The sequence below is a fragment of the Dendrobates tinctorius genome, unplaced genomic scaffold, assembly GCF_039654945.1.
Source record: "Dendrobates tinctorius isolate UK_male_01 unplaced genomic scaffold, ASM3965494v1 ptg000057l, whole genome shotgun sequence".
NCBI lineage: Eukaryota > Metazoa > Chordata > Amphibia > Anura > Dendrobatidae > Dendrobates > Dendrobates tinctorius.
This window is the reverse complement of record NW_027361725.1, coordinates 8,114,120-8,141,416: the sequence shown is the minus strand read 5'-3', so window position 1 is coordinate 8,141,416 and position 27,297 is coordinate 8,114,120. Positions and strand designations below refer to the sequence as shown.

Here is a 27,297-nt window from a genome sequence, read left to right as displayed (position 1 = left end):
CCCACACACCAAAGCCATACTGTCAGATCACTGTCCCCATTGGGGCTCACAGTTTCTGTACAGCGCTGTGGAACATGTTGATGCCATATAAGAGAGCACAATTAGATTGTGTCTTTTATCTTCCAGCTTCCCATCAGAGTGGCCATAACAGCGGTGTGATTCACAGTGGAATATATTACACTCCAGGATCTCTGAAGGCCAGGCTGTGTGTGCGGGGGGCTTCCCTTCTCTATGGATACTGTGACCTTAAAAGAATTCCGTACAAGCAGTGTGGCAAGGTATGTGATGGAGGCGTAGATTAGCTGACATATGCAGTTTCCATGTGCCTGTAGTGAGAGGGCGTTGTGGTTTTTGCAGCTCATAGTAGCCGTTCGGCACCAGGAGATCCCCCGATTACAGGCTTTGTACGAGAGAGGGCTGCAGAACAATGTGCAAGGGCTCCGAATCATTGATGCTAAAGGAATCCGGGAGAAAGAGCCCTACTGCAAGGTGAGCGGTGGGATCATTAATGCTCATTGCATCTGGATGGGGAATCCACAACGCAGTGGCAGATCGTCACTCAGAAGACACCAACGGCACCGACTATATCCCATTGACTTAGAATGAAGTCTATCAGGGTTCCAGCTTGCCACACTTTTCTTCCTGTGCTCCCCCCTTATTTGTAGCCTCCAACTCTGACCCTAAAACCTTTAAAAAAACAACCTTTCCGCTCATCTAAGTACTTGCATTTCCAATGAAATGACAATTCAGAGCATATTTTATAAAAACTATGCATTGTTCCTCCTGGAAATGTATGAATGACATGCTAACTCAAGAGTTACTGGCCCCGTCACACATAGCGACTCACCAGCGATCCCGACAATGATATCAACGTGTCAGGATCGCTGGTGAGTCGCTACATGATCGCTGGTGAGCTGTCAAACAGGCAGCTTCACCAGCGATCAGAACCAGTGACGCCGAGCGCGCGGCATCGCTGTGTACCTTAGTTACCAGCGCGCTGATGCAGGGAGCTGGTAACTAAGGTACACATCGGGTATCTAAGGGATGCACGTCCCTTAGATACCCGATGTGTGCGTTAGTTACCAGCTGATCGCTGGTCTCCCGCCTGTCACACGCAGCAATGCGTGCTGGCCAGCGGGAGACCAGCGATAAATGTCCAGGGCTTTCCAAGAGCGATCAGCGATACCGGCAGGGGGGCCAGTCGCTGATCGCTGTCACACACTGCGATCTCGCTGGTGAGATCACTGTTGTGTCACAAAACTTGTGTTTATACTACATACTTGTGTTATACTTGTGTTTATACTACAAACACTGATGCTTGTTAGTCAGTATTGATAGTGTCTGACTCCATGGGGACAAAACCTGCTAACAAGGGGAATATTAATTTATTCATAGATTTCCAGGAGGAATAACAGAGGTACTGTACAATGTAGATTTTTAATGAAATAAATGCTCTTGAATTATTGTCCATGGAAAATTCACATATTTGTTATAACAGACAAGTCAGGAGAGCATATGAGTCGTCTTTAATCTAGCAGTTTAATTATGCGGCTGTTCTGACGGCAGTATAGGTTAGAGGACAGGACTTCAAGCTCAGGGATATATTATTTTCCTTCATTTATGTTCTTGTAAAATCTGTATAAATTGGATCTCAACCAGGTTTCACAATGTAAACATGCATACATGTTAAAATAGATTTCATAGACCTGATGAACTTGTTGTGCTTACTTTGAAAATATGTGTAAGCATGGCTGCATAACCCCGATATACAGATGAACATTGTATCAGTGGTGCTAAAGCTGGTTTAAAACAAATTATATAAATCCACATCATACAGCTATGTAAGTACATCAGCCTCGTTAGGTCTAAGATCTATTTAATAATGTATGAACCTGGTAACAAATCTGCTTCATCTCTCATAAAATCTGACTGTGTGTCTTGGTTTCTTCTCCCACAAGGAGTGATTGCCAGCCTTTAGTTTTTCCGCGGGATAGATGCATGCCTCACTCTTTACATTGCAGGGTGTAATGGCGCTGGACTCTCCATATACAGGGATCGTAGATTACCGGCGAGTAGCTCAGTCATACAGTGATGATTTCCGCGATGCTGGAGGAAACATCGTAACAGGATATGAAGTGTCCGATGTGAGAATGATGAATGAGAGCTCGGCAGGATCAGAGCAGGGTGAGTGAGCACTGAGCTGCCCAGTGTCCTGTATAGCCGTCATACAGTCCCCTCTGTATTTCGGCCACAAGTTCATAGCCAATAGCAGTGTGGGTCTTCAGATCTGCGGTCTGGTTGGACTTGCCACTGATCACTACGCTCATCAATAGGTGTCGCCATCAGCTCTCGAGTAAGGTGATCTGCCGAGTGCAGCACCTGAGGCCCAAACATATTCATGGGGACAGAGCCATATAAGGATACATTTCCCAGGCATAAATAAAAGAATCTCATTATTCACATACGTAACACTGGTCTTCTGCTTCTATCTAGATCTGGAATATCCAGTCGTGATCAGGAACACACAGGTAATGTACTTCTGATGTCTCTCACAGCTGCACCTGGAATTTCACGTTGTAAAAATTTAGACAATCTGTGGTTTGTTTGTTTTTTTGTCTTTTTTTTTTTTTTATGGAAGAGTCGCACACAGGTAACGTTCAAATTGGTTATTAAAAATGTAGTGACTATTAATTGCTCACTGTTAGCAGATGCAGACAATTTTTCCAATTGTGTTTCATGAAAAGGTTTTGCACCATTTGTACTTTACAGGCTCTTTGTCTCCCTGTCCACTGATGGATGCAGAATGAGATGTTTAAGAATCTGTCAGTGAGCTCATTTTGTAACTCTTTTTATCTGATTTTTTTTTTTTTTTGTCTGAGCTCCTCTTGGCTGAATTTTGATTACATCAAAGCTCAGCAAAAGTTGAGATAATAAATCAGCACAAAGGAGGTCAGAAAAAGATGGATAAGACTTACAAACTTGCTGTCCTAATGAGATCACTGATGGATTACGGAACAGCTACTTCTTCAATCAGCAGTGTGCAAGGAAACCAAAGGCCTGTAAAACGCAAATGGTGCAAAATGATTACTATGTATAATGTCACCAAAGTTGTCCATATCCTTCAATAGCTGCATAGTGGGGTGCATAGAGATCGCTGTGTGGGAGTCAAGCAATCGTCCCTGCAAGTGTCAAAAGTAATCTGACTTAATGCCACACGTGTCTTCTGCATCGCCAGTAGTGCACAAATTAATGTTTGCAGTGCATCTGCCATAAATTTTTCTAATAGAGGGGTCCTAAGGGTCTCCTCCTGTCAATTGAGGAGTTAGAATACGAGGTAATGCTAAGGCTAGGTTCACACGTAGCATATTTCTCTATCGCTTCATTGGGGGACACAGGAAACCATAGGTGTATGCTACTGCCACGAGGAGGTTGACACTATGCAGAAAAAAGTTAGCTCCTCCTCCGCAGTGTACACCCCACCAACCAGCCCTAGGTTAATCAGTTTTAGCTTAGTATCAGTAGGAGGTGGACACCGGTCTTTCACCAGACCCATTTCTTCCTCGGTTTTCATTGTTTTTCTGTATCGTCTTTTCTTTTTCAGATAGATCTTCTCCTTTAACTCTGGAGGGATACAGTGTGAACAGTCAAACTGTACTCTCACATAGAGACTACGAGTACGGCATGTACTGCCACCCCGTATCCTCATATGTCTATCTGGCAGGACCTCAGTGTCTAACACATGAAGAGTGTTTAGATGATCCGAACATTGGTCCTGGCCCCGTCTCCTACCCACTCGCCCACCAGAACCTGTCAGTCTTCAGGAGACATGGACGTCCCACATTCCCAGGACGTTTATTGATGGTTTCTTCTGCAGCTGGAGAGAAGAGGCAGACGAAGAAGATAAGGAAGATGGAAGATACAGGAAGTTGAATTCCCTCGCCCCACCACCTTATGCAGCCCACACTTTATTCCCTATGCGTCCCGGATAGGGGGCACTTGGTTACCTTTCCGGTAACTTTTGGGCCTCTGCACCACCCTCTCCTGCCTCGTCTGCTGCTGGTTATAAATCTAAGCCCTGGCTTCTCCGTGGCCTTGTCTCGGCGGTTGGCTCCAGCTCCTTTTCCCCTGCATCTTCGGGCTAGCTTTTCTCCCGGCCGTTGTTAAGACACACCCATTCCTATTTCCGGCAGCTAGTTCCATCTCTTCTTTCCTGCTTCATTGGGTGGTTCTTTCCTTCCGCCATCGTCATTAGCATGCCTCCTTCTCTGTTCTGACGGTAAGCTCCGGCCTCAGAGAGCAGTCTTTTCTAGCACACGCCCCCTAATCTCTCCTCCGTAGCTCGAAATCTGTGCGCTTTTTTCCACTCTGTGGGCCATCCTCTTCTTCCCTGCAGTCGCCATTTGCCAGCAGCTAGACTCGGTAGACAACATCACTCTGCAGGGAACTCTGCTTTTCCCCCTGCAATCGCCACTGCAGCCCTGCTTGTCTCCTGGACTCTACAGCCTGGTAGTAGTTTTCAGGGTCTGTGTCTTACTGTGAGTAGCCCTGAAGACTGACACACTCTTCAGCTTTTATCTTTCAGTCCTCTGTCAGGACTGCAGAAGCCCTACTGCGCCGGCTGCACAGGAGTCCTCTACTGCCCCAAAAGAGAGTGGTGCCCCTATCCCATTGTGGGCTACCTCTCAGTCACAATCAGTGTTGCAGACCCTGGTGTTCGTTCTTGTCAGATTGCCCCTTCCTCCCTCTGCCGTTGTTACCTGATCGTAGGACTCATTGGCTGCGCCTACTAACATGAGCCGTAAGAGATCTAGGCAAGAGCATTGTTCTAGGGCTTCCTCCCGCTCCCTCTCTCCCCTGGGTCTCTCCCGGTGGACAGCTTCTTCCCGATCCTCTTTTCCTGAGTCAGGTGAGGCGGTCTTGGATGTTTTGTCAAAGGATGACTCGGACATGGATTCTGACCAGGCCTCTAATATGAGAGACATGGTCCACAGCCTCATTAATATTAAGGGGAGAAAACAAGGGGAACTGCTACCTTGGATCTAATCCTTATAAACAGGGAGGAAATGGTTGAGGAGGTAAAAGTGGCTGGGACCCTAGGAGGTAGCGACCATGCTATTTTAGAATTTTGGATAACTAGAGGCGGAAGACCTGTGAAGACTCAGATGTCAAGGTTAGATTTCAGAAAGGCAGATTTTAAGGGATTCAGAAAGAGAATTGGAGGGATCCAATGGCTGGATATCCTTAAAGACAAAAATGTCCAGGAAGGATGGGAAATCTTGAAAAATGAAATTCTCAAAGCACAATTGTTAACAATTCCGAAAAGAGGGAAGAATAGGAAGCATTTAAGGAAGCCAGGATGGATGAACACAGAACTTAAGCACATGCTAAAAGGGAAGAAAAAAATGTTTATAAAATGGAAAGAGGGAGGCATATCTAAAGAAGAATATAATGCTGTCTGCAGAACCTGCAGGGCACAAATCAGATTATCTAAAGCTGACAATGAATTGAGGCTTGCAAGAGATGTCAAAAGCAATAATAAAGGATTTTGGGGATATGTCAAAAGTAAAAGAAAAGTCAAAGATGCTATAGGATTTTTACAGGATGAAAATGATGAAATGGTAAGACAGGATGTTGAGAAGGCCGAACTTTTAAATTCCTATTTTGCATCTGTTTTCTCTCAGAAAGTAAATGTGACATCAACTGTTCTTCACTGTCCTATTAAGGGAATAGAAGAATCCAGGATATCTATAAACAGAAAGATAGTGAGGAAACACTTAGCTAACCTAAATGAATTCATTCTCCAGGTCCAGATGAATTACACCCCAGAGTACTGAAGGAGATAGCAGAAGAAATTTTTGAACCCCTCTCCATAATCTTTGAAAATTCTTGGAGAACAGGAGAAGTCCCAGAAGACTGGAGAAGAGCAAATGTTGTTTCTATCTTCAAAAAGTGGAAGAAGGTGGACCCAGGCAACTATAGGCCGGTGAGTCTGACTTCTATACCAGGAAAGATCTTTGAACAAATTATTAAACAACATGTATGTCAGTACCTGGATAAGAATGAAGTGATTAAACAGAGTCAGCATGGGTTTGTAACTAGTAAGTCATGTCAGACTAACTTAATTTCCTTCTATGACGGAATCATTGATTGGGTGGATCAAGGAAATGCTGTAGATATAGTATATCTTGACTTCAGCAAAGCATTTGACAAAATATCTCATACAATCCTTATTGAAAAAATGACTAAGTATGGAATGGACAAGGCAACTGTTAGGTGGATTCATAACTGGCTTAGTGATCGGACCCAAAGAGTGGTCGTAAATGGCTGCACATCCAGTTGGAAGAATGTCTCAAGTGGGGTACCACAGGGCTCTGTCCTGGGCCCTGTATTGTTCAACATCTTTATCAACGATTTAGATGAAGGAATTGAGGGTAAACTGATTAAATTTGCTGATGACACAAAGCTAGGAGGGATAGCTAATACTAGAGAAGAGAGAGAGAGGATTCAAAAAGATATAAATAAACTGGAGAAGTGGGCAGCAACTAACAGAATGGTTTTTAACAGGGAAAAATGCAAAGTACTACATCTGGGCAATAAAAATGAAAAAAGCATATACAGAATGGGAGGAATAGGGCTAAGCAACAGCACATGTGAAAAAGACTTGGGTATACTAATAGATCACAGACTGAATATGAGTCAACAGTGTGATGCAGCAGCAAAAAAAGCCAATGCAATTCTAGGATGTATTAACAGAAGCATACAGTCTAGATCACGTGAAGTCATTATTTCCCTCTACTCCTCTTTGGTCAGACCTCATCTGGAATATTGTGTCCAGTTTTGGGCACCACATTTTAAAAAAGACATCAACAAACTGGAGCAAGTTCAGAAAAGAGCAACCAGAATGGTGACCGGTCTGCAAACCCTGTCTTATGAGGAAAGGTTGCAGGATTTGGGATTGTTTAGTTTGCAAAAGAGAAGACTGATAGGAGACTTAATAGCTGTCTACAAATATCTAAAGGGCTGTCACATTGTAGAAGGATCAACTTTTGCACAAGGAAAGACTAGAAGCAATGGGATGAAACTGAATGGGAGGAGACACAGATTAGATATTAGAAAAAACTTTTTGACAGTTAGAGTGATCAATGAGTGGAACAAGCTGCCACGAGAAGTGGTGAGTTCTCCTTCAATGGATGTCTTCAAACAGAGGCTGGACAGACATCTGACTGGGATGATTTAGCGAATCCTGCTTTGAGCAGGGGGTTTGACCAGATGGCCCAGGAGGTCCCTTCCAACTGTACGATTCTATGATTCTAACGACACCGCTATGGAACCCGCAGAACAGGCTGTTACGTTTAGACAGTCCAAACCAGCTTCTAAGGTCATTGCCCCTCATAAAGAATTCGAGGAGGTACTGTCCAGGGAACAGGAGAACCCGACCAGACGCTTCCAAAGAGGGAAGCGCATTGGCATTCTATATCCCTTCGCCCCTGAGCTTACTGCGAACTTGACCGCTTCGCCGACTGTGGACCGTCCAGTTTCCAGACTGTCCAACAATATGGTCCTCCCTGATACTGATGGAGCATCCCTCAAGGACTCCAATGACAGGCTCATAGAGTCCTTTGCAAAGTCAGCCTTTGAAGCGACCGCTTCTACTTTGTGCCCTGCCTTTGCCACCACTTGGGTGTCAAAGTTGATAGCTGCTTGGGCTAAGCAGCTTCGTCAGGGCATTTTCTCTGGAGCCCGACCGGATTAATTGACCAACCTTGCTGACCAGATTTCTCATGCAGGGAAGTACATGGTATCCGCCTCCCTGGATGCTGCTTCATGCACTGCTCTGGCGTCTAGCAATATAGTGTTCATCCGACAGACCGTTTGGTTTAAAGCGTGGCAGGCGGACTTATCTTCAAAAAGTCCCTTACCAACTTGCTTTTCCAGGGTTCCCGCCTATTTGGCTCCAAGCTGGACCAAATTATTAAGGAGGCCACCGGAGGGACAAGCTCTTTCCTTCCCCAGGCCAAACCTGTGAGTTTAATCATGTTCCACCAATGTCCTTTGCTCTTCCTTCTCTTCTGGCGTTTCTCCAGGCGGGATTTGACTCTGGCCTTGCTCTGTTCACTAAAGGGACAGGTGTCATCGCTTTCTATCCTTTTTCAAAAGGACTTATCCTCCTGTTCTCAGGTCAGAGCTTTTCTCCAGGGGGTAGCGCGCACTGCGCCCCCGTATTAGGCACCAGTGGACCCCTGGGACCTCAATTCAGTCCTGGAGGCTCTTAGGAGTTCTCCCTTTGAACCTCTTTGAGATGTCTCTCTGTCCATTCTGTCTTGGAAGGTAGTGTTTTTGTGGCCATCACCTCCATTAGGCGTGTCTCAGAGTTGGCAGCTCTTTCCTGTCACCCTCCTTTCCTGGTTCTCCACCAGGACAAGGTAGTTTTGCGGCCTCTACCTTCTTTCCTTCCCAAGGTGGTGTCCACCTATCCTTTTGCCTGACTCCTCCTCTTGAGTATTCACTAAACAGGATAGGGTGGTGCTGGTCTATCTGGCTAGGACTGGGCCTTTCAGAAGACAGACTCTTTGTAATTCCTGAGGGTGTTCGTAGAGGCCTTCCGGCCTCCAAGGCTACGATTGCTTGCTGGATCCCGTTGCCGTTTTTGGGGCATACTGGGTCAAAAATAGAGCGCCTCCCCCTGGAATTAAGGCTCACTCTACCTGGGCAGTGGGTGCCTCCTGGTCAGTACACCATAGGGCATCCACCTTGCACTTCTGCAAAGCGACAACCTGACCTTCCATCCACACCTTTGCCAAGTTTTTCAGGGTCTGTTCCTACGCTTCGGCAGACACCAGCCCAGGTAGAAGGATCCTGCAGTTGACAGTGGTTAATTCTCCGACCTGAAAAGAGTTTCTACTGTTCCCTCCCCTTGGACTGCTTTGGAACGTCCCATGGTTTCCTGTGTCCCCCAATGAAGCGATAGAGAAAACAAGATTTCTCCTTCACCTCATTGGGGGACACAGGTACTGTGGGTGTATGCTACTGCCGCCTGGAAGCTGACACTAAGTGAAAAAAAGAGGATAGCTCCTCCTCTGCCGTATACACCCTCGCCCCGATTGCGGGCGGAATCAGTTTTGTGCTTAGTGCCTGTTGGAGGCACACGTCTGTCTGTTTCCAGACTGATTTTTTTTTTTCTTTTTCCCTATGAAGATGAGAATGGGGCAACGGACCCTATTGAAAGGGTCCGATCTCCCCACCCAGCAACGGGCGACGACATGTGAGTGTCGCCTCCACGTATCCTCTCCCGCAACGGGGATTTTTTCCAGACGTCATTTTTTTTTTTTTGCATGAAGATGAGATAGGGGCGACGGACCCTATTGAAAGGGTCCGATCTTCCCAAACCAACGACGGGCGAGCACGTGCGAGTGTCGCCTCCACGTACCCTCTACCGCAATGTGGGATTTTTCCTGTGCTTTTTTCACGTGAAGATGGACAGGGGCGACGGACCCTTTTGAAAGAGTCTGATCTCCCCAAACCAACAATGGGCGAGCACGTGCGAGTGTCGCCTCCACGTATCCTCTCCCGCACCATGGGAATGATGCCGGACTTAGCCCTGATCACCCTAAGGTATTGAAACCCTAGGCTGCAGAGGCACAAGTGTACAGTTGTGGCCAAAAGTATTGACAGCCCTGCAATTCTGTCAGATAATACTCAGTTTCTTCCTGAAAATGATTGCAAACACAAATTCTTTGGTAATATTATCTTCATTTAATTTGACTTAAATGAAAAAACAAAAAGAATTGTCCTAAAGCCAAATTGGATATAATTCCACACCAAACATAAAAAAGAGGGTTGACAAAAGTATTGGCACTGTTTGAAAAATCATGTGATGCTTCTCTAATTTGTGTAATTAACAGCACCTGTAACTTACCTGTGGCACCTAACAGGTGTTGGCAATAACTAAATCACACTTGCAGCCAGTTGACATGGATTAAAGTTGACTCAACCTCTGTCCTGTGTCCTTGTGTGTACCACATTGAGTATGGAGAAAAGAAAGAAGACCAAAGAACTGTCTGAGGACTTGAGAAACCAAATTGTGAGGAAGCATGAGCAATCTCAAGGCTACAAGTCCATCTCCAAAGACCAGAATGTTCCTGTGTCTACCGTGCGCAGTGTCATCAAGAAGTTTAAAGCCCATGGCACTGTGGCTAACCTCCCTAGATGTGGACGGAAAGATTTCAACGCAAGATTGTGCGCATGTTGGATAAAGAACCTCGACTAACATCCAAACAAGTTCAAGCTGCCCTGCAGTCCGAGGGTACAACAGTGTCAACCCGTACTATACGTCCGAGTCTGACTGAAAAGGGACTGTATGGTAGGAGACCCAGGAAGACCCCACTTCTAACCCCGAGACTTAAAAAAGCCAGGCTGGAGTTTGCCAAAACTTACCTGAAAAAGCCTAAAACATCTTGGAAGAATGTTCTCTGGTCAGATGAGACAAAAGTAGAGCTTTTTGGGCAAAGGCATCAACATAGAGTTTACAGGAGAAAAAAAGAGGCATTCAAAGAAAAGAAAACGGTCCCTACAGTCAAACATGGCGGAGGTTCCCTGATATTTTGGGGTTGCTTTGCTGCCTCTGGCACTGGACTGCTTGACCGTGTGCATGGCATTATGAAGTCTGAAGACTACCAACAAATTTTGCATCATAATGTAGGGCCCAGTGTGAGAAAGCTGGGTCTCCCTCAGAGGTCATGGGTCTTCCAGCAGGACAATGACCCAAAACACACTTCAAAAAGCACTAGAAAATGGTTTGAGAGAAAGCACTGGAGACTTCTAAGGTGGCCAGCAATGAGTCCAGACCTGAATCCCATAGAATACCTGTGGAGAGATCTAAAAATGGCAGTTTGGAGAAGGCACCCTTCAAATATCAGGGACCTGGAGCAGTTTGCCAAAGAAAAATGGTCTAAAATTCCAGCAGAGCATTGTAAGAAACTCATTGATGGTTACCGGAAGCGGTTGGTCGCAGTTGTTTTGGCTAAAGGTTGTGCAACCAAGTATCATTTAGATTGTGAGCCCCATTGGGGACAGTGATGATAATGTGTGCAAACTGTAAAGTGCTGCGGAATATGTTAGCGCTATATAAAAATAAAGATTATTATTAGGCTGAGGGTGCCAATACTTTTGTCTGGCCCATTTTTGGAGTTTTGTGTGAAATGATCAATGTTTTGCTTTTTACTTCATTCTCTTTTGTGTTTTTTCATTACAACAAATTAAATGAAAATAATACCAAAGAATTTGTGTTTGCAATCATTTTCAGGAAGAAACTGAGTATTATCTGACAGAATTGTCAACTGTAGTCCGTCCGGCCCCACTGCGCCACCATTGCTAAGACTGCGGTGCAGCAGGGTGGCGGACGGTCCCTCTCCTCACCCCTTGAAGTGGTTAGATGGAGCTAGGGTGCCTGCACCGTCCCTTTTTTGCATACGGCCCCCCCTCCCCTCTACCTGAGCTGGAGCCGAAGCATGTGGGAGGGTGGCCTGGGAGGGTTCCTGCAGCGGCACAGGGCTGCAGCCCTTAGCTTCGTCTGGGCGACACAACCCAGTTCCGGCCTTGGCTGGGGCTCGACGGTTCCGCTCCACCCCCCCACGTGGGCAGATGTCAAAATTTAGGCTGCGGCTTCGGCCGTCGCTAGGCCACGGCCGGAAGTCCCCGCCCCCTGGCGTGACGTCACTCCGGCCCCGCCCCCCGTGGCCTGGGCGGACACAGAAGCTGGGCCGCAGAGGGAAGACCGCCCCCAGGAATCCTGTTTTCTTTCGGGGGCCTTTCCGCAGTTGTGGCGTGCACCTGATCAAACTTCCAGGACACAGGGGCACAGGACTGGGGTAAGTGCTGCCCCCTAGCCCCCGAGAGGCGACACTAGGAAAAACGGAGAGAGCCCTCCCCTAGCGTTTTTTCAGCGGATGCCTGACAGGTACAGCATGTCAGGAAAAGCTAAGACGCACACGTCTCTATACGCTCCTGTCGGCCCGCTTTTCTGCGTGTACAGACCAAGCGAGTATGCGAAGCCTGCGAGTCCGAACGCGCCCAGGAGCCCTCCCCTGCGACCGAGCCCAGTGTACCAAGTCCCCCGGAATGGGCGTCATCACTGTAGCAATCTATGGCGTCATGAGAGCAATCAAGTCCCTTCGGGCCCCAGATAGGGGCAGGGACAGTGGCTTGCCTGTCTTAGAGGGGTCCTCTACCTCACAGGAGCCTCCGGCCAGCAGGGGCCGCTCTCACTCCAGGCAGACGCGGGGGAAACGAACCCACACGGCGTCTCCCAGTCCATCTGGTGCCTCGGCATCAGTGAGCTCTGCTTCTCGCTCTCCGTCACCAGCAGTCGATAACGAACAAGGCCCGGATTACGACTCGGACAAAACCCTAGATACACCGGGTTTTCATGAAATGGTTGACAGTCTCATAGAAGCCGTCAACCAGACTCTGGGGATTGAGGATGAGTCCATCCTGGCCCCGGGCCATAAGGTGTCATTTAAGCGAGTCAAGCGCCCCCATAGAGTATTTTGCACTCACCCTGAGTTTGCTAGTGCAACGACACAGAGAACAGCCGGACAGGCGTTTCTCAGGCCAGAAGGCACTCGTGGCGAGGTATCCTTTTGCCCCGGATCTCCATAAAAAATGGACAGAATCCCCAACGGTGGATCCACCTATATCACACTTAGCTACGAGAACCCTACTATCCGCTAGTGGTTCTTCTATTAAGGATCCCACTGATCGCCTCATAGAGAACTTGGCTCGCTCAGTGTTTGAGGCATCAGGATCAGCACTGTCACGGTCACGCGTTGCTGGACACAGCGCCTCCAGCAGGGCGGATTTAGATGACACGCGTGACCTTGGATACACCGCCTCCAGTTGGGCGAATTTAAATAATAAAACGTGCAGCTGGATACGCCGCCTCCAACAGGCGAATTTCGGAAATACACGTATGTCTGGAAACCCTGCCTCCAGTAAGGCGAATTTAAACAATAAAAGGGAAAACCTGGGTAACAATAACAATGGTGGCCCTGCGATAGGGAACGGGTAAGTGGAGACCACCTGCACTCCCCTGAGTCAGTGTCTCTACACTCCTAACGTTCCCTAGGCCGGTTCCGCACCGGGCGAAGATCAGGAACCTAAAAACCCTGACTCGCCCTGCACTTAAACCCTCACTAGTGAAGTGGACGGTGCGGAAACTAATCCCACCACTGCACTAAAACACACATAAGGAAAAGAGACAAAACAGGGAAACACCACTTAGCTTTGCTCTGTTGCTTACGCTCCCAGCAACAGAGCCCACCACCTGCGTGCATCCTTTCCTCCGACCGGATCCTACACCATAGTGCCGCCTTGGAGTAAACAGAGTCCACCACCTGCGTGCAGCTGTCCAGAAACAGAGTCCAGCATATGAGTCCAGCTTTCCAGCAATAGAGTCCAGCATCATGAGTGCAGCTCTACACCATAGCTGCCACTCCACCAAGCCATGCAAGAACTCCTTGCTGACACCATAGCTGCAACTCCACCAAACCATGCCAGCCCTCCTTGCAGACACCATAGCTGCCACTCCAGGACTCTCACTGAGCTGCCCGGGACTCTCCTTCAGCTCCATCCTTCACCCATGCTTGCTTGTAACTGAGGACTATCACCAACAGTGATTACCACACCTGACACTCTTTTATAGAGCAATCACACCTGTTTTATAATTACGTGCACAAAACTAAAGTAACCAAGTGCAATGACGCTCACCACCAGCGGGGGGCAAATTTAGAACAAAAGACACCACAGTGCAATAATCCTAATGGCCACCGGGGAGAAACTAGAACTTAAACACACAGCCAAAGGAAAAAAAAGGTTACCTGTGCATTTTCTCTGTCATATCCAACCTGGATCATGACAAGTACTCTCTCCCTCGTTCGCGGCAACATGGGTAGCCAAGGCCATGATTTCTTGTTCAGAATCATTGTACAAAGCCTTGCAAGACATAGACCTACCAGCTGAAGTATCAGAGATCGCAAGTCAGATAGCTATGGCAGGGGACAACTTGATCAATGCATCTTTAGGTGCGGCCAGTTGCGCGGCACTTGCAACCGCAAATGCAATATCCATTTGGAGAGCTCTATGGTTGAGGACATGGCGGGCAGATTCAGCTTAAAAAAAGTCCTTGACATCGCTACCATACCAGTGCGGCCGCCTATTCGGAGAGAAGTTAGATCAACTCATCTCTGACTCCACAGGAGGGAAGAGCGGTTTTCTCCTCAACAAAAGGTCAAACCGCCGTTTCATCACCAGTTTCAGGCACGTTTTCGGGCCTTTCGCAACCCCGGGTGGACCACAGCGGCTAATTCCGCCGCATCAGTTTGCCCCAACCAGGATAGGGGGCCGACAGGTCTTGTATAGAGCCAACCCATTGGGGAGAATGCGTACTAACCAGCCCAGGTCGAGGGGATCCAGGTCCCAAAGATCTTCAGCCAAATGACTCAAGGCATTTGCCAGGCGACACCAGTGAGGTAGGCGGCCGTCTACTCTGGTTTCACCACGTCAGGCTCAAAGTCGCACACGACGCATGGGTGAGAGAGCTGGTGTCCTCAGGGTACAAGATAGAATTTGTCAGGAACCCCCCAAGACGATTTTTTCTTTTCCGTCTTCTCAAGGGGGATACCTACTGGGATCCATCGATTTACTCAGTCGCAACGGAGTTATTATTCCCGTACCTGAAAACGAGAAGACTCAGGGCTTCTATTCCAACCTGTTTGCAGTCCCCAAAAAGGATGGGACTGTCAGGCCCATTTTTTATCAGGATCAGACTTTTCCGGATGGAGTCCCTGTGTTCAGTCATATCAGCAATGGGGCAAGGAGAATACTTGGCCTCTATCGATATCCAGGACGCCTATCTACATATCCCCATTTTTCCCTCCACAGCAAAGATTTCTACGCTTCTCCATCAACGGTCTACATTTCCAGTTCGCAGCGCTGCCCTTCGGGCTAGCCACCGCCCCCAGGGTGTTCACAAAGGTCATAGCAGTCCCCATGGCCATCCTGCACTCCTGGGGAATAGTCGTGTTGCCATACTTAGACGACCTTCTGATCAAGGGCCCGTCAAGACGGACATGCGAGGAAAGTGTCAGCATCACGCTAGATACTCTTGCCTGGTAAGGGTGGTTGGTCAATGGAAAAAGTCATCCCTTGTCCCAGCCCAGAGGATTTCCTTTTTAGGGATGATCTTCGACACTTCCCGGGGGTTGGTAATTCTCCCTTGAGACAAGGCCTTAGATCTCCGGCAGGGAGTTCGGATACTTCACCAACCACTTCCTCACACCATCCGTTTCGGCATGAGGATTCTAGGGAAAATGGTGGTGGCAATGGAAGCGATCCCGTTCGCCCACTTCCATCTTCGCCCCCTGCAGCACGTCCTCTTGTCATCCTGGGAGAAAAACCCATTCACGCTCGATCACCGATGCCGGTTGCCCTCTCAGGTCAGTCAGTCACTCGTGTGGTGAACAGTCAGTTCCTCCCTGCTTCAGGAGAAACCTTTTCCACCAGACCATTGGCTGGTGGTCGCAACCGACGCCAGCCTCCTCGACTGGGGAGCGGTTTTTCGCCACCACACGACCCAGGGATGGTGGTCCCCGCAGGAGGCACGCCTCCGGATCAACTTGTTGGAGATACAGGCGATTGGCTAACTCTGCAACATTTTTATCACCTTCTAGCAGGCCGCCCCTTCCTGATTGAGTTGGACAATGTCACGGTGGTGGATTACATAAATCACAAAGGGGGCACCCGCAGCAGGGCTACCATGCACGAGGTAGGGCACATGCTTCGCTGGGCCAAGAGGAACCGCACGGTGATATCGGCGGTCCACATCCCGGGTGTAGAGAACTGGGCGGCAGACTTCCTAAGCTGGCAGGGGCTTGCGTCCGGGGAATGGTCAGTACACCCCGAGGTCTTTCAGCAGATTTGCCAACGGTGGGGAACACCGGATGTGGATCTGAGATGGCTTCCAGGGTGAACGCCAAGGTGCCCACATTTGTCGCTCAGTCCCGGGACCCTCAGGCAATCGCCGGGGATGCGCTGGTTCTGCCATGGAACCAGTTTCGCCTACCATACTTATTTCCCCCGCTGCTACTACTCCCGGGGGTCATCATGAAGATCAAGGCGGAAGGTATTCCAGTAATTTTGCTGGCTCCAGACTGGCCCCGTCGGGCGTGGTACGCAGATCTAGTGCAGCTGCTCGCCGACGTGCCATGGCGACTGCCAGAGCTCCCAGATCTACTTTCGCAGGGGCCGGTCTGCCACCCGAACTCAGGGGCCCTGTGTTTGACGGCTTGGCCGTTGAATCTTGGATTCTGACTCAGGTGGGGTTTGGGCGCAAAGTGGTTGCTGCAATGATTAGCGCCCGGAAGCCTATATTGGCACGAGTTTACCACCACACCTGGAAGGTTTTCTTTTCATGGTGTCGAAGCCACGGTTGTTCTCCGCTGAGATTCTCTATCCCTAACATCTTAGCCTTTCTCCAGTCTGGCTTAGACTCAGGCTTGGCCCCAAGTTCTCTCAGGAGACAGATATCGGCTTTATCCGTACTTTTTTCAGCGCAGGATTGCTACCAATCTGCAGGTAGAGACTTTCATCCAGGGAGGAGTCTCCCACTTGGTACCTCCCTATAAGGTGCCTTTGGACGCCTGGGACCTTAACCTGGTCTTAAGCGTTCTGCAGGAAGCTCCATTTGAACCGCTACAGGATGTCTCTTTGCCATACCTTTCCTGGAAGGTAGTGTTCCTCGTAGCTATAATATCAATTAGGCGGGTGTCTGACCTGGCAGCTCTATCTTCTCGAGCCCCGTTTCTGACTTTCCACAAAGATAAGGTGGTTCTCAGACCAGCTCCTCCTTTTTTGCCAAAAGTCGTTTCCTCGTTCCACATCAATGAGGATATGGTCTTGCCCTCTTTTTGTCCAGCATCGGTACATCGTATGGAAAAGGCCCTTCATACTTTGGACCTGGTGAGAGCACTCAGGAGGTACGTGTCATGGAAGGCACCCTTTCGTAAGTCAGGAGTGCTGTTTGTGCTCCCTGAAGGCACTCGCGGCCTCAAAATCGACCATAGCCAGGTAGATTCGGTTGACTGTTCAAGAAATTTTACCGCATCAGAGGTGCACCAGTTCCAGCAGGGATCAGAGCACACTCTACTCGGGCAGTGGGCGCCTCTTGGGCTCTTCGGCACCAGGCATCGGCAGAACAGGTTTGCAAGGCAGCAACCTGGTCCAGCCTGCACACATTTGCCAAACATTACAATATCCATACTCAGGCTTCAGCGGATGCGAGCCTGGGTAGAAGGATTCTCCAAGCAGCAGTGGCACACCTTTAGACAGGAAGTGCATGTAGCTTGGATTGGTGAGTCAACTTCCCACCCAGGGACTGCTTTAGGACGTCCCACAGTACCTGTGTTCCTTAATGAGGCGAAGGAGAAATATATATTTTTGTGATAACTCACCTTAAAATCCTTTTCTCCGAGACGCTCATTGGGGGACACAGCACCCACCCTGATGGCCAAATTGGTTTCTGTTTGTTTAATTAATATGCTTTTGTGATTGATATTAGGGTGGTGTTTTTCTAGACATGTTGTTATTTGCATTAAGGTTGATGTCTGACTTTTGTTTGATCTCCTACTGCTTTTGCACCAAACTGATTCCGCCCGCAATCGGGGCAAGGGTGTATACGGGGGAGGAAGAGCTAACCTCTTTTTTCACTTAGAATCAGCCTTCAGGCGGCAGTAGCATACACCCACAGTACCTGTGTCCCCCAATGAGCGTCTCGGAGAAAAGGATTTTACGGTGAGTTATCACAAAAATCCATGTTTTTTGGTTATTCACCGTAAAAATCTGTTTCTCGTAGCCTTCATTGGGGACACAGCACCCCATGTTTAGCAGCTTTGGTTACTATGTTATATTGTTACAGTTTGAGTTTCTGTGTTTTCGTTCTCTTTTACTTGTCTTCTCCTACTGCTTTCTCACTAACTAATTAACCTAATGCTAGTCGGTAGGATGTACACTGCAGAGGAGGAGCTATCTTTTTTTTGTGCATAGTGTCAGCAGCATACACCTATGGTTTCCTGTGTCCCCCAATGAAGGCTCCGAGAAACAGATTTTACGGTGAGTAACCAAAAAATCTGCAGCGTAATATACAGTTGTGGCCAAAAGTATTGACACCCCTGCAATTCTGTCAGATAATACTCAGTTTCTTCCTGAAAATGATTGCAAACACAAATTCTTTGGTATTATTATCTTCATTTAATTTGTCTTAAATGAAAAAACACAAAAAGAATTGTCCTAAAGCCAAATTGTATATAATTCCACACCAAACATAAAAAAGAGGGCGGACAAAAGTATTGGCACTGTTCGAAAAATCATGTGATGCTTCTCTAATTTGTGTAATTAACAGCACCTGTAACTTACCTGTGGCACCTAACAGGTGTTGGCAATAACTAAATCACACTTGCAACCAGTTGACATGGATTAAAGTTGACTCAACCTCTGTCCTGTGTCCTCGTGTGTACCACATTGAGCATGGAGAAAAGAAAGAAGACCAAAGAACTGTCTGAGGACTTGAGAAACCAAATTGTGAGGAAGCATGAGCAATCTCAAGGCTACAAGCCCATCTCCAAAGACCAGAATGTTCCTGTGTCTACCGTGCGCAGTGTCATCAAGAAGTTTAAAGCCCATGGCACTGTGGCTAACGTCCCTAGATGTGGACGGAAAAGAAAAATTGACAAGAGATTTCAACGCAAGATTGTGCGCATGTTGGATAAAGAACCTCAACTAACATCCAAACAAGTTCAAGCTGCCCTGCAGTCCGAGGGTACAAAAGTGTCAACCCGTACTATCCATCAGCGTCTGAATGAAAAGGGACTGTATGGTAGGAGACCCTGGAAGACCCCACTTCTTACCCCGAGACATAAAAAAGCCAGGCTGGAGTTTGCCAAAACTTACCTGAAAAAGCCTAAAACGTTTTGGAAGAATGTTCTCTGGTCAGATGAGACAAAAGTAGAGCTTTTTGGGCAAAGGCATCAACATAGAGTTTACAGGAGAAAAAAAGAGGCATTCAAAGAAAAGAACACGGTCCCTACAGTCAAACATGGCGGAGGTTCCCTGATGTTTTGGGGTTGCTTTGCTGCCTCTGGCACTGGACTGCTTGACCGTGTGCATGGCATTATGAAGTCTGAAGACTACCAACAAATTTTGCAGCATAATGTAGGGCCCAGTGTGAGAAAGCTGGGTCTCCCTCAGAGGTCATGGGTCTTCCAGCAGGACAATGACCCAAAACACACTTCAAAAAGCACTAGAAAATGGTTTGAGAGAAAGCACTGGAGACTTCTAAGGTGGCCAGCAATGAGTCCAGACCTGAATCCCATAGAACACCTGTAGAGAGATCTAAAAATGGCAGTTTGGAGAAGGCACCCTTCAAATATCAGGGACCTAGAGCAGTTTGCCAAAGAAGAATGGTCTAAAATTCCAGCAGAGCATTGTAAGAAACTCATTGATGCTTACCGGAAGCGGTTGGCCGCAGTTATTTTGGCTAAAGGTTGTGCAACCAAGTATTAGGCTGAGGGTGCCAATACTTTTGTCTGGCCCATTTTTGGAGTCTTGTGTGAAATGATCAATGTTTTGCTTTTTGCTTCATTCTCTTTTGTGTTTTTTTCATTTAAGACAAATTAAATGAAGATAATAATACCAAAGAATTTGTGTTTGCAATCATTTTCAGGAAGAAAATGAGTATTATCTGACAGAATTGCAGGGGTGTCAATACTTTTGGCCACAACTGTAGTTGCAGCTGAGTACTCGTACATGAGATTCCAACAAACCTCATCTTAACTGCAGATATTTTCTGCTCGTCAGGTTTCTGTACGCATTCAGCTCGGATTTCACCCTTTTTCAATAGAAATCTTCACCAAAACGCTGTGAAAATCTGCATGTAACGCACACTGATTTATCTGCAGAAGAAAACACTGGGGACAAATCACCACCAAATATGCAACTTCTGACTCTTAGCCTAAAGCCTTGTCTCTGCAATTCACATTTTGATGTGCTTTTCTGAAATTGCTGCAATACTGCATTATTTTTGCGTAAAAATTCTGCTTTTTGGAATAATTTTTCGAAATTGTAGCAACAAAAGGAATAGAAAAAGTGATTGTTATACGGTGGGAAGACCTTTTGGAAAATAAAAAATTCCCATGATGCTGAAGTCTAGTAAAGGAAAACGTCTTGTATTTCTGTAACTCTGTATCTTCTTTACAGGGAGAAGAGGTTTATTGTAAGTACGTGCTGACCTGTGCCGGGCTTTTCTCTGACCGTGTATCCCAGATTAGTGGATGTAGCACAGAACCTCGCATCGTTCCTTTTCGGGGAGATTATTTGGTGCTAAAGCCAGAAAAGTGTTATCTGGTTAAGGGGAACATTTACCCAGTAGGTATCACATGCGTCATCTACATCCCCTGTTGGCAGATCATTTCTACCGGTCTTACATTTACTTTACAGTGACTCTGAAAATTATTTTTTCTTGCATGATATTTTCTCCTCCAATCACCTCTAAAGCTGCAAAGATTGTGTGCATGTAGTAGAAGATGCCAGTAAGATATTTATGGTTTTCTCCATATTGGGCTGTAGGTTCCAGATCCACGTTTCCCATTTCTCGGGGTCCACTTCACTCCGCGTATGGATGGGAACGTCTGGCTCGGCCCAAATGCCGTGTTAGCTTTTAAAAGAGAGGGCTACAGACTGTGTGACTTCAATGCTAGAGATTTTGGAGAAGCCGTTACATACAGGTAGAGTTCTCATTATTTTCTATCTTTTGTGCACAAAAGCGGTGGAGCGCCTATTATATAATACTCTGATCTGGGTTTTCCTGGTGCGCTTACTTGGAGTTTCTGGTGTGTAGTAATATGACTGCTTTCTTTTAAAAACAGTCCCACACTTGACCACAGGTTGAATGTGGTATTGCAACTCCCGAAGTGTGAAGAACATGTACGCCACACATCAAATGCCTGTGTATGGAGTGGGTTCAGGAGCCAAGCTCACTTCAGAAATGGCTGACGAATGCTGCATTATACAGCCGGCCAAAGAAATACTCATAAAAATAATCAAACTAAGAGAACGTATTCCCGGCATAATGTATATTACACCTGGATGTCTCCGTTTGTTAAATAGGACCTAAATATAGATCCATCGCTAGAACACTATGAAAAGGGGGTGGAAAAAAACACTAATATGCGACTACAGATCCAATATAAAAATAGAATATCTTTATTAAGACAAGTATACAGAACGAGACAAAAACAGTGTTGAATAGTGCATATAGAACAACCCACGCAGCATGGAAAGCGTAGCAGACCCAACTCAGGAACTCATGATATTATATTCCAAAGCAGATCAAATATATATATGGAAAATACGTCTGTAGACACCTAAGTTCCTTCTTGCTTCATGTAAATCTAAATTTGCTATGTCAATCTATAATCAGACCAACCCTAAAGGCATAACACAGCGTCAGTATGAGCCTATAGATCACTACCTCATGAATATCAAATAGATGCCATACAAAAGAAAGTATGAATATATAGGATATAGGTGCCTACACCATCCCACCAAACCGAGATAAACGTAGTATGACTCTGGCCATTGTGCCAGTCCCAATCCTGCTTTACTCAGATTCCCGCTCATTCAATATATAGTCTCACCACAATGTGTCGGTAGGTGGAGGAGTCCTGGGGCAGACGCGCGGACCCCCCAGGACTCCTCCACCTACCGACACATTGTGGTGAGATTTTACCGCTATGGATTCCAGGCATTATGCTGTCCTCTCGGGTAAACATGGTCCTATATATTGAATGAGCGGGAATCTGAGTAAAGCAGGATTGGGACTGGCACAATGGCCAGAGTCATACTACGTTTATCTCTGTTTGGTGGGATGGTGTAGGCACCTATATCCTATATATTCATACTTTCTTTTGTATGGCATCTATTTGATATTCATGAGGTAGTGATCTATAGGCTCATACTGACGCTGTGTTATGCCTTTAGGGTTGGTCTGATTATAGATAGACATAGCAAATTTAGATTTACATGAAGCAAGAAGGAACTTGGGTGTCTACAGACGTATTTTCCATATATATATTTGATCTGCTTTGGAATATAATATCATGAGTTCCTGAGTTGGGTCTGCTACGCTTTCCATGCTGCGTGGGTTGTTCTACATGCACTATTCAACACTGTTTTTGTCTCGTTCTGTATACTTGTCTTAATAAAGATATTCTATTTTTATATTGGATCTGTAGTCGCATATTAGTGGTTTTTTCCACCCCCTTTTCATTATACAGCCGGCAACAGCAGTTAACCCCCTTAAGTGTCACTGTTAGGGTGTGTGCACACGTTGCAGATTCTGCTGTGGAATTTTCCGTGCAGATTTTGCTAAATCCGCAGGTAAAATGACCTGCGTTTTACCTGCAGATTTAGTTCAGTTTTTGTGCGTATTTCCCCTGCAGTTTTACACCTGCGGATTTCTATAATGGAGCAGATGTAAAACTGCAGGAGAACTGCACAAAAGAAGTGACATTCTGCAGTTTTGAAACCGCACCAAATCTGCGTGGAAAAATCTGCAGCATGTGCACAGCGTTTTTTGTTTTACATAGCCTTAAATGGTACTGTACATCACTTGCAGTTCTGCTGGGCCAAATCTGCTGCAGAACTGCACGAGAATCTGCACCGTGTGCACATACCCTAAATTCCACTATTGCGCTGTGCTGAACGGCCTCCATCTTCCTTCTCCGCCGTGCGTATATTGTAGGGTGCTGACCAAGGAAGTTAGTTTGCAGTTCTAGCTGACAGTATTTTGCAAGCTTTGCTCTATTTGCCTTGTGTACCACTTCTGTCTTTTATATTTCAGCGGCCTTCGTAAATTAGTCCTGAAGAATCTGGTTTATGGGATGGGGGAGATGTATCGAGCGTTGTTTCTACAAGCACAGCTGAAGGAATTGCAGAAATTCATCCCAGAGCTTTCCAGTAACGATATTCTCAGGTGACATTCTGCACTGAAAGAAAGTTTTACAAAGTTCTTTTATTTTTATTTTTTTTTGTCTTGTCACCATTTTTGTGCTGATGGACTTTTCACCAAATTCATCAAAGTGGGCACACACGATATGTGATCAACTGGCACAAATTCAGTGATGCATATTTTGTCAGCTCCTTTGTTTGCTCATTTTGTATACTAAATTTAAAAAAAGTCGCATAATCCTTTAATATTTGAAGGGAAGTTGACAACTGATACATGCCCCCCTGATTCACAGCTGTTTAATTTCAGCCAAATATGTTCGACTCCGAAAGGCTGCAGCATTTTAAAAAAAAAAAACAAAAACACTTTAAAAGCCACCAGGGTCCGAGCTGCCCAGGAGACTAGTCGGACAAGCAGGTCATTTCCTTTCATCTTCAAGATAAAGAAAACTCAAAATACACATTTATGAAATGCAAAGTGGATTTCCCATGCAAATGAATAGGAAATGCTCCAAGAGCACAGCCTAAGGGTGAGTGCACACGCTGCGGATTCACCTGCGGATTTTTCCGCGCGGATTTGCAGATAAAACCGCAGGTAAAGTGACCTGCGGTTTTCGCCTGCGGATTGACACCTGGACAAGGGAACAGGTGTCAAACCGCTGCGGAATCTGCAGAAAAAATTGACATGCTGCGGATTTAAAACCGCAGCAAATCCGCACGGAAAAATCTGCAGCATGTGCACTGCGGATTTGAAATCCCATTGGCTAACATTGTACTGTACACTGTCTACGGAACTGCTGCGGATCCACAGGGCTAAATCCGCTGCGGATCCCCAGCAGAATCCGCAGCGTGTGCACATGTACTAAGGCTACTTTCCCATTATGCGCTTTTAGCGACTTATTTTATTCTGTGTATTTTCAAAAAAATGCAAGTAACCTACCGTATGTTATTTTAATCGTTGCAGAAGAGGTAAGTCCTGCAGGTCGCCTGGTGGCAAAATAGGTGGTGTTAATTTGAAACCCCTCTCCCCTAGCATCCCATAGCAGCTCTAGTTTGGGAACATGGGAGGCGATATGGGCACATGTCACTACCCTCTCTAACACAACTTGTGTAGAAAAAGAATTAAAGTTATTACAGAGGGCTGCTGCTACCCTGTAGCATGGTCCAGATCAGCCCTCCCCCCAGCATCATTTAGTTGTAATCTATAGATGTTATTGAGGATCACAAACAATTTAGAAAGCTGTAAACCTGGATCTGTATGCTGCAGTACCTGGCACGGCCACCATGAAGAATACGCAGCTGCCCCTGGAGTCAGCGGGTTTGACATTGATAGCGCCTATAAAATGGTCCTGAATAACTCCCATAACCCTTTCATATTTAGGGGTCCCTCTGGAGTCCGCGCTCAGGCCCTGGATCATGACGGGAACCTGGTGGACGATTTTGTTTTTGATGGAGGTTCTGGAGCCATTGCCAGCCGCATTCTGCACGTGAGGAACGCCCCATCCCCGGCTGCTACCTCCTCCATGGCGATAGCAGAGATGATCGCCTCTGAAGTGGAAGAACGGTTTAACCTCTGACGGAGCCGCCGTGTCACTGACTACTGACCAGACCTCCTGTCCAGGAAGGAACTTCTACAGTCACTGATAGAACTAGAACATTCTGTGACTTTTGCAGAATATCAGGAATTCCCATCCAAAGGCATTATAAGCGAGCAGGATAAGTCATGCTTAATGTGAATAGACCTGGACGTGTAGGTGGGGATAGAACTACGCACAGAAGACGCAGAGCATTGGGTGCAATGGTTGTGGGGAGGGATGTCCGCCGATAGGCAGTGACCACACCTCTCTGATCTGATGATGTGCGGCTTTTATATGGTCAATGCACGCAATGCGTTTTGGATTTAAAAAAAGGAAGAAAATGTAGTAGTTTGGGAGTTCTGGTGATCAGTACGTTATCTCTAATCACATTTTTGGAATAGCCCTTTTAAATAGGTTTAAAATTTAACTTACACATTTTTTTAACAACCATATATTGACCTGCGGTGCTGCTTTTACAGTCGCAGCTTGTCAGTTGTGGAATTTTTTTTGATTATTATTATGCTCAAACTTCAATGGGTGCTGATTTTCCATGTAAGAAAAAAAATGAATGTACAGATATTTGCTTTTTTTTCGTAGTTTTACATGTATTCTTGTAGTAAAAAAGTAGATACGATTTTCTAAAGGAGGGGAGGTTATGTGATGTCACTGGAGCAGCAAGCACCACAAATAAACACACGGAAAGCACAGCCAAAGAAAAGAAAAAGCAATAGCGCATGTGGAATTTACTCCCTCGTTTTCATACATAAAATGCATAACAACGCATTGTGTGAATTGACTTTCAGGATTTTTTTTTGGTTACAAAACACAATATCTCATTGGAAAATCACAGTCGCAATCACGTTTTAAATTGTGCAGTTTTATTTGTGGTTTTTGTGGGGTTTTTTAAGGAGATTGTGTGCGGAAAACAATGTTTTGCTTGTGTTTTTACTGTTGATTTCTATGTATAAGTCCAAGACTGTGTAGAAACTCAGGGAGAAAAAAATGTAGCAAGAAAAAGCTGAAACAATTTAAGAAGTCAAATTCATTTTTCTGCCACTGTTGTACTTTGTGATTTTATTTTTTTTTGTCCCCCTTCCCTCACCCCAAAAAATGGAAAAGATGCACTCTGACTCCATAGACTTTTATTTGCACCATAATTTGACCTCTGCATGACCTTTGGCGGGTGATTTTGGTGTTGTTAGATTGGTTATAACTTAATGGACACTGTGCTGCGATTGGCTGCTGTGGGCAGAGAAGATTTTCTTAACCCAGCTTCCAAAGAGTGTGGTGGTGTCCATAGCAACCAATCAGAGCACAGCTTTCATTTTACCTCAGCAGTAGAAGCACTGAAAGCTGCACTGATTGGTTGCTATTGGGCGCAAAGGCAAAATTTTTATAGACAGAGTTGATAAGAATGTGGTGGTGCGCTTTCCACGATTCCTTTCAGTATTTAGTGGTTGTAGTAGATTAAACTTCTGTTTCTAACAACGTGATCAAAATGGCTACAAGGAGGGTGTCATAATTCATTTGACAACTTTTGCGGTTGTTTTGCAGTGAAGAAACCAAGGAATATTATAGAGTTTGTCAAAGTGTATTATGCATACTTTGGCGAAAAACTAATTGATCAAGATAAGTCGTGGGCTCCACACAATACCTGTGCCAGGTTCTCATGCAGTGGCAGATTATAATTAGATCAATCTGGGCGGTAGCCCAGGGCCCAGTGGTGTGGGGGGGCCCTCCAGCCCAAGGAAAATTGCCTCATTATAATCCGCCACCATAGCGCCACGCCCCCCCCCATGTACCGACCCCTTCCTCCCCCTCCTAGACCCACTGTCCACCGCAGCGCCAGCCCCTCACTAATAAATCCCTGCTCTGTGCGCACAGGACCTGTGATGAGGTCACAGGAGGGGAGGAGTCAGGGGTTACATGATCAGGGGCCTTTCAGTGGAGGCCCCTGATCATGAGACACCTGACTCCTCCCCTCCTGTGACCTCATCACAGGTCCTGTGCACACAGCCCTCAATGTATTGTATGTGGCACTGCTGTGCTGGTTGTCATGGTGCTGGATGAGGGAATTGTGTGGGGTCAGGAGGGGTTTACAGGGTGAATGTAGCTGCGTGTGTGTGCGAGGTGTACGGAGCGGAGCCGCAAGTGTGTGCGAGGTGTAAGGAGCGGAGCCGCGAGCGTGCGAGGTGTAAGGAGCGGAGCCGCGAGCGTGCGAGGTGTACGGAGCGGAGCCGCGAGCGTGCGAGGTGTACGGAGCGGAGCCGCGAGCGTGCGAGGTGTACGGAGCGGAGCCGCATGTGTGTACGGAGCAAAGCCGCGTGTGTGTACAAGGTGTACGGAACGGAGCCCTGTGTGTACAGAGCTGAGACGTTTGTTTACGGAGCAGAGCCGCACGCGTGCGAGGTGTACGGAGCGGAGCCGCGTGTGTGTACGAGGTGTACGGAACGGAGCCGTGTGTACAGAGCTGAGCCGTGTGTTTACGGAGCGGAGCTGCGTGTGTACGAGGTGTACGGAGCGAAGCCGCATATGTGTACGAGGTGTACAGAGCAGAGCCGCGTGTGTGTGAGGTGTAAGGAGCGGAGCCGCGAGCGTGCGAGGTGTAAGGAGCGGAGCCGCGAGCGTGCGAGGTGTAAGGAGCGGAGCCGCGAGCGTGCGAGGTGTA

General features: G+C 46.8%; 1 protein-coding gene across 2 annotated transcripts in view; it reads left to right on the top strand.

The window, feature by feature from the left end:
- The window catches only part of L2HGDH (L-2-hydroxyglutarate dehydrogenase), a 29,745-nt gene extending 3,992 nt beyond the window's left edge, over positions 1-25,753 (top strand). For both annotated transcript variants that reach the window (XM_073577721.1, XM_073577722.1), the window contains 8 exons: positions 127-278; positions 358-489; positions 2,022-2,184; positions 2,494-2,528; positions 20,305-20,472; positions 20,674-20,831; positions 22,949-23,080; positions 24,434-25,753. In XM_073577721.1, the coding sequence (XP_073433822.1) occupies positions 127-278; positions 358-489; positions 2,022-2,184; positions 2,494-2,528; positions 20,305-20,472; positions 20,674-20,831; positions 22,949-23,080; positions 24,434-24,629 (1,136 nt within the window). In that variant the 3' untranslated portion in view covers positions 24,630-25,753. The remainder of the gene's footprint in view (positions 1-126; positions 279-357; positions 490-2,021; positions 2,185-2,493; positions 2,529-20,304; positions 20,473-20,673; positions 20,832-22,948; positions 23,081-24,433) is intronic.
- The last annotated feature ends 1,544 nt before the right edge of the window (positions 25,754-27,297 follow it).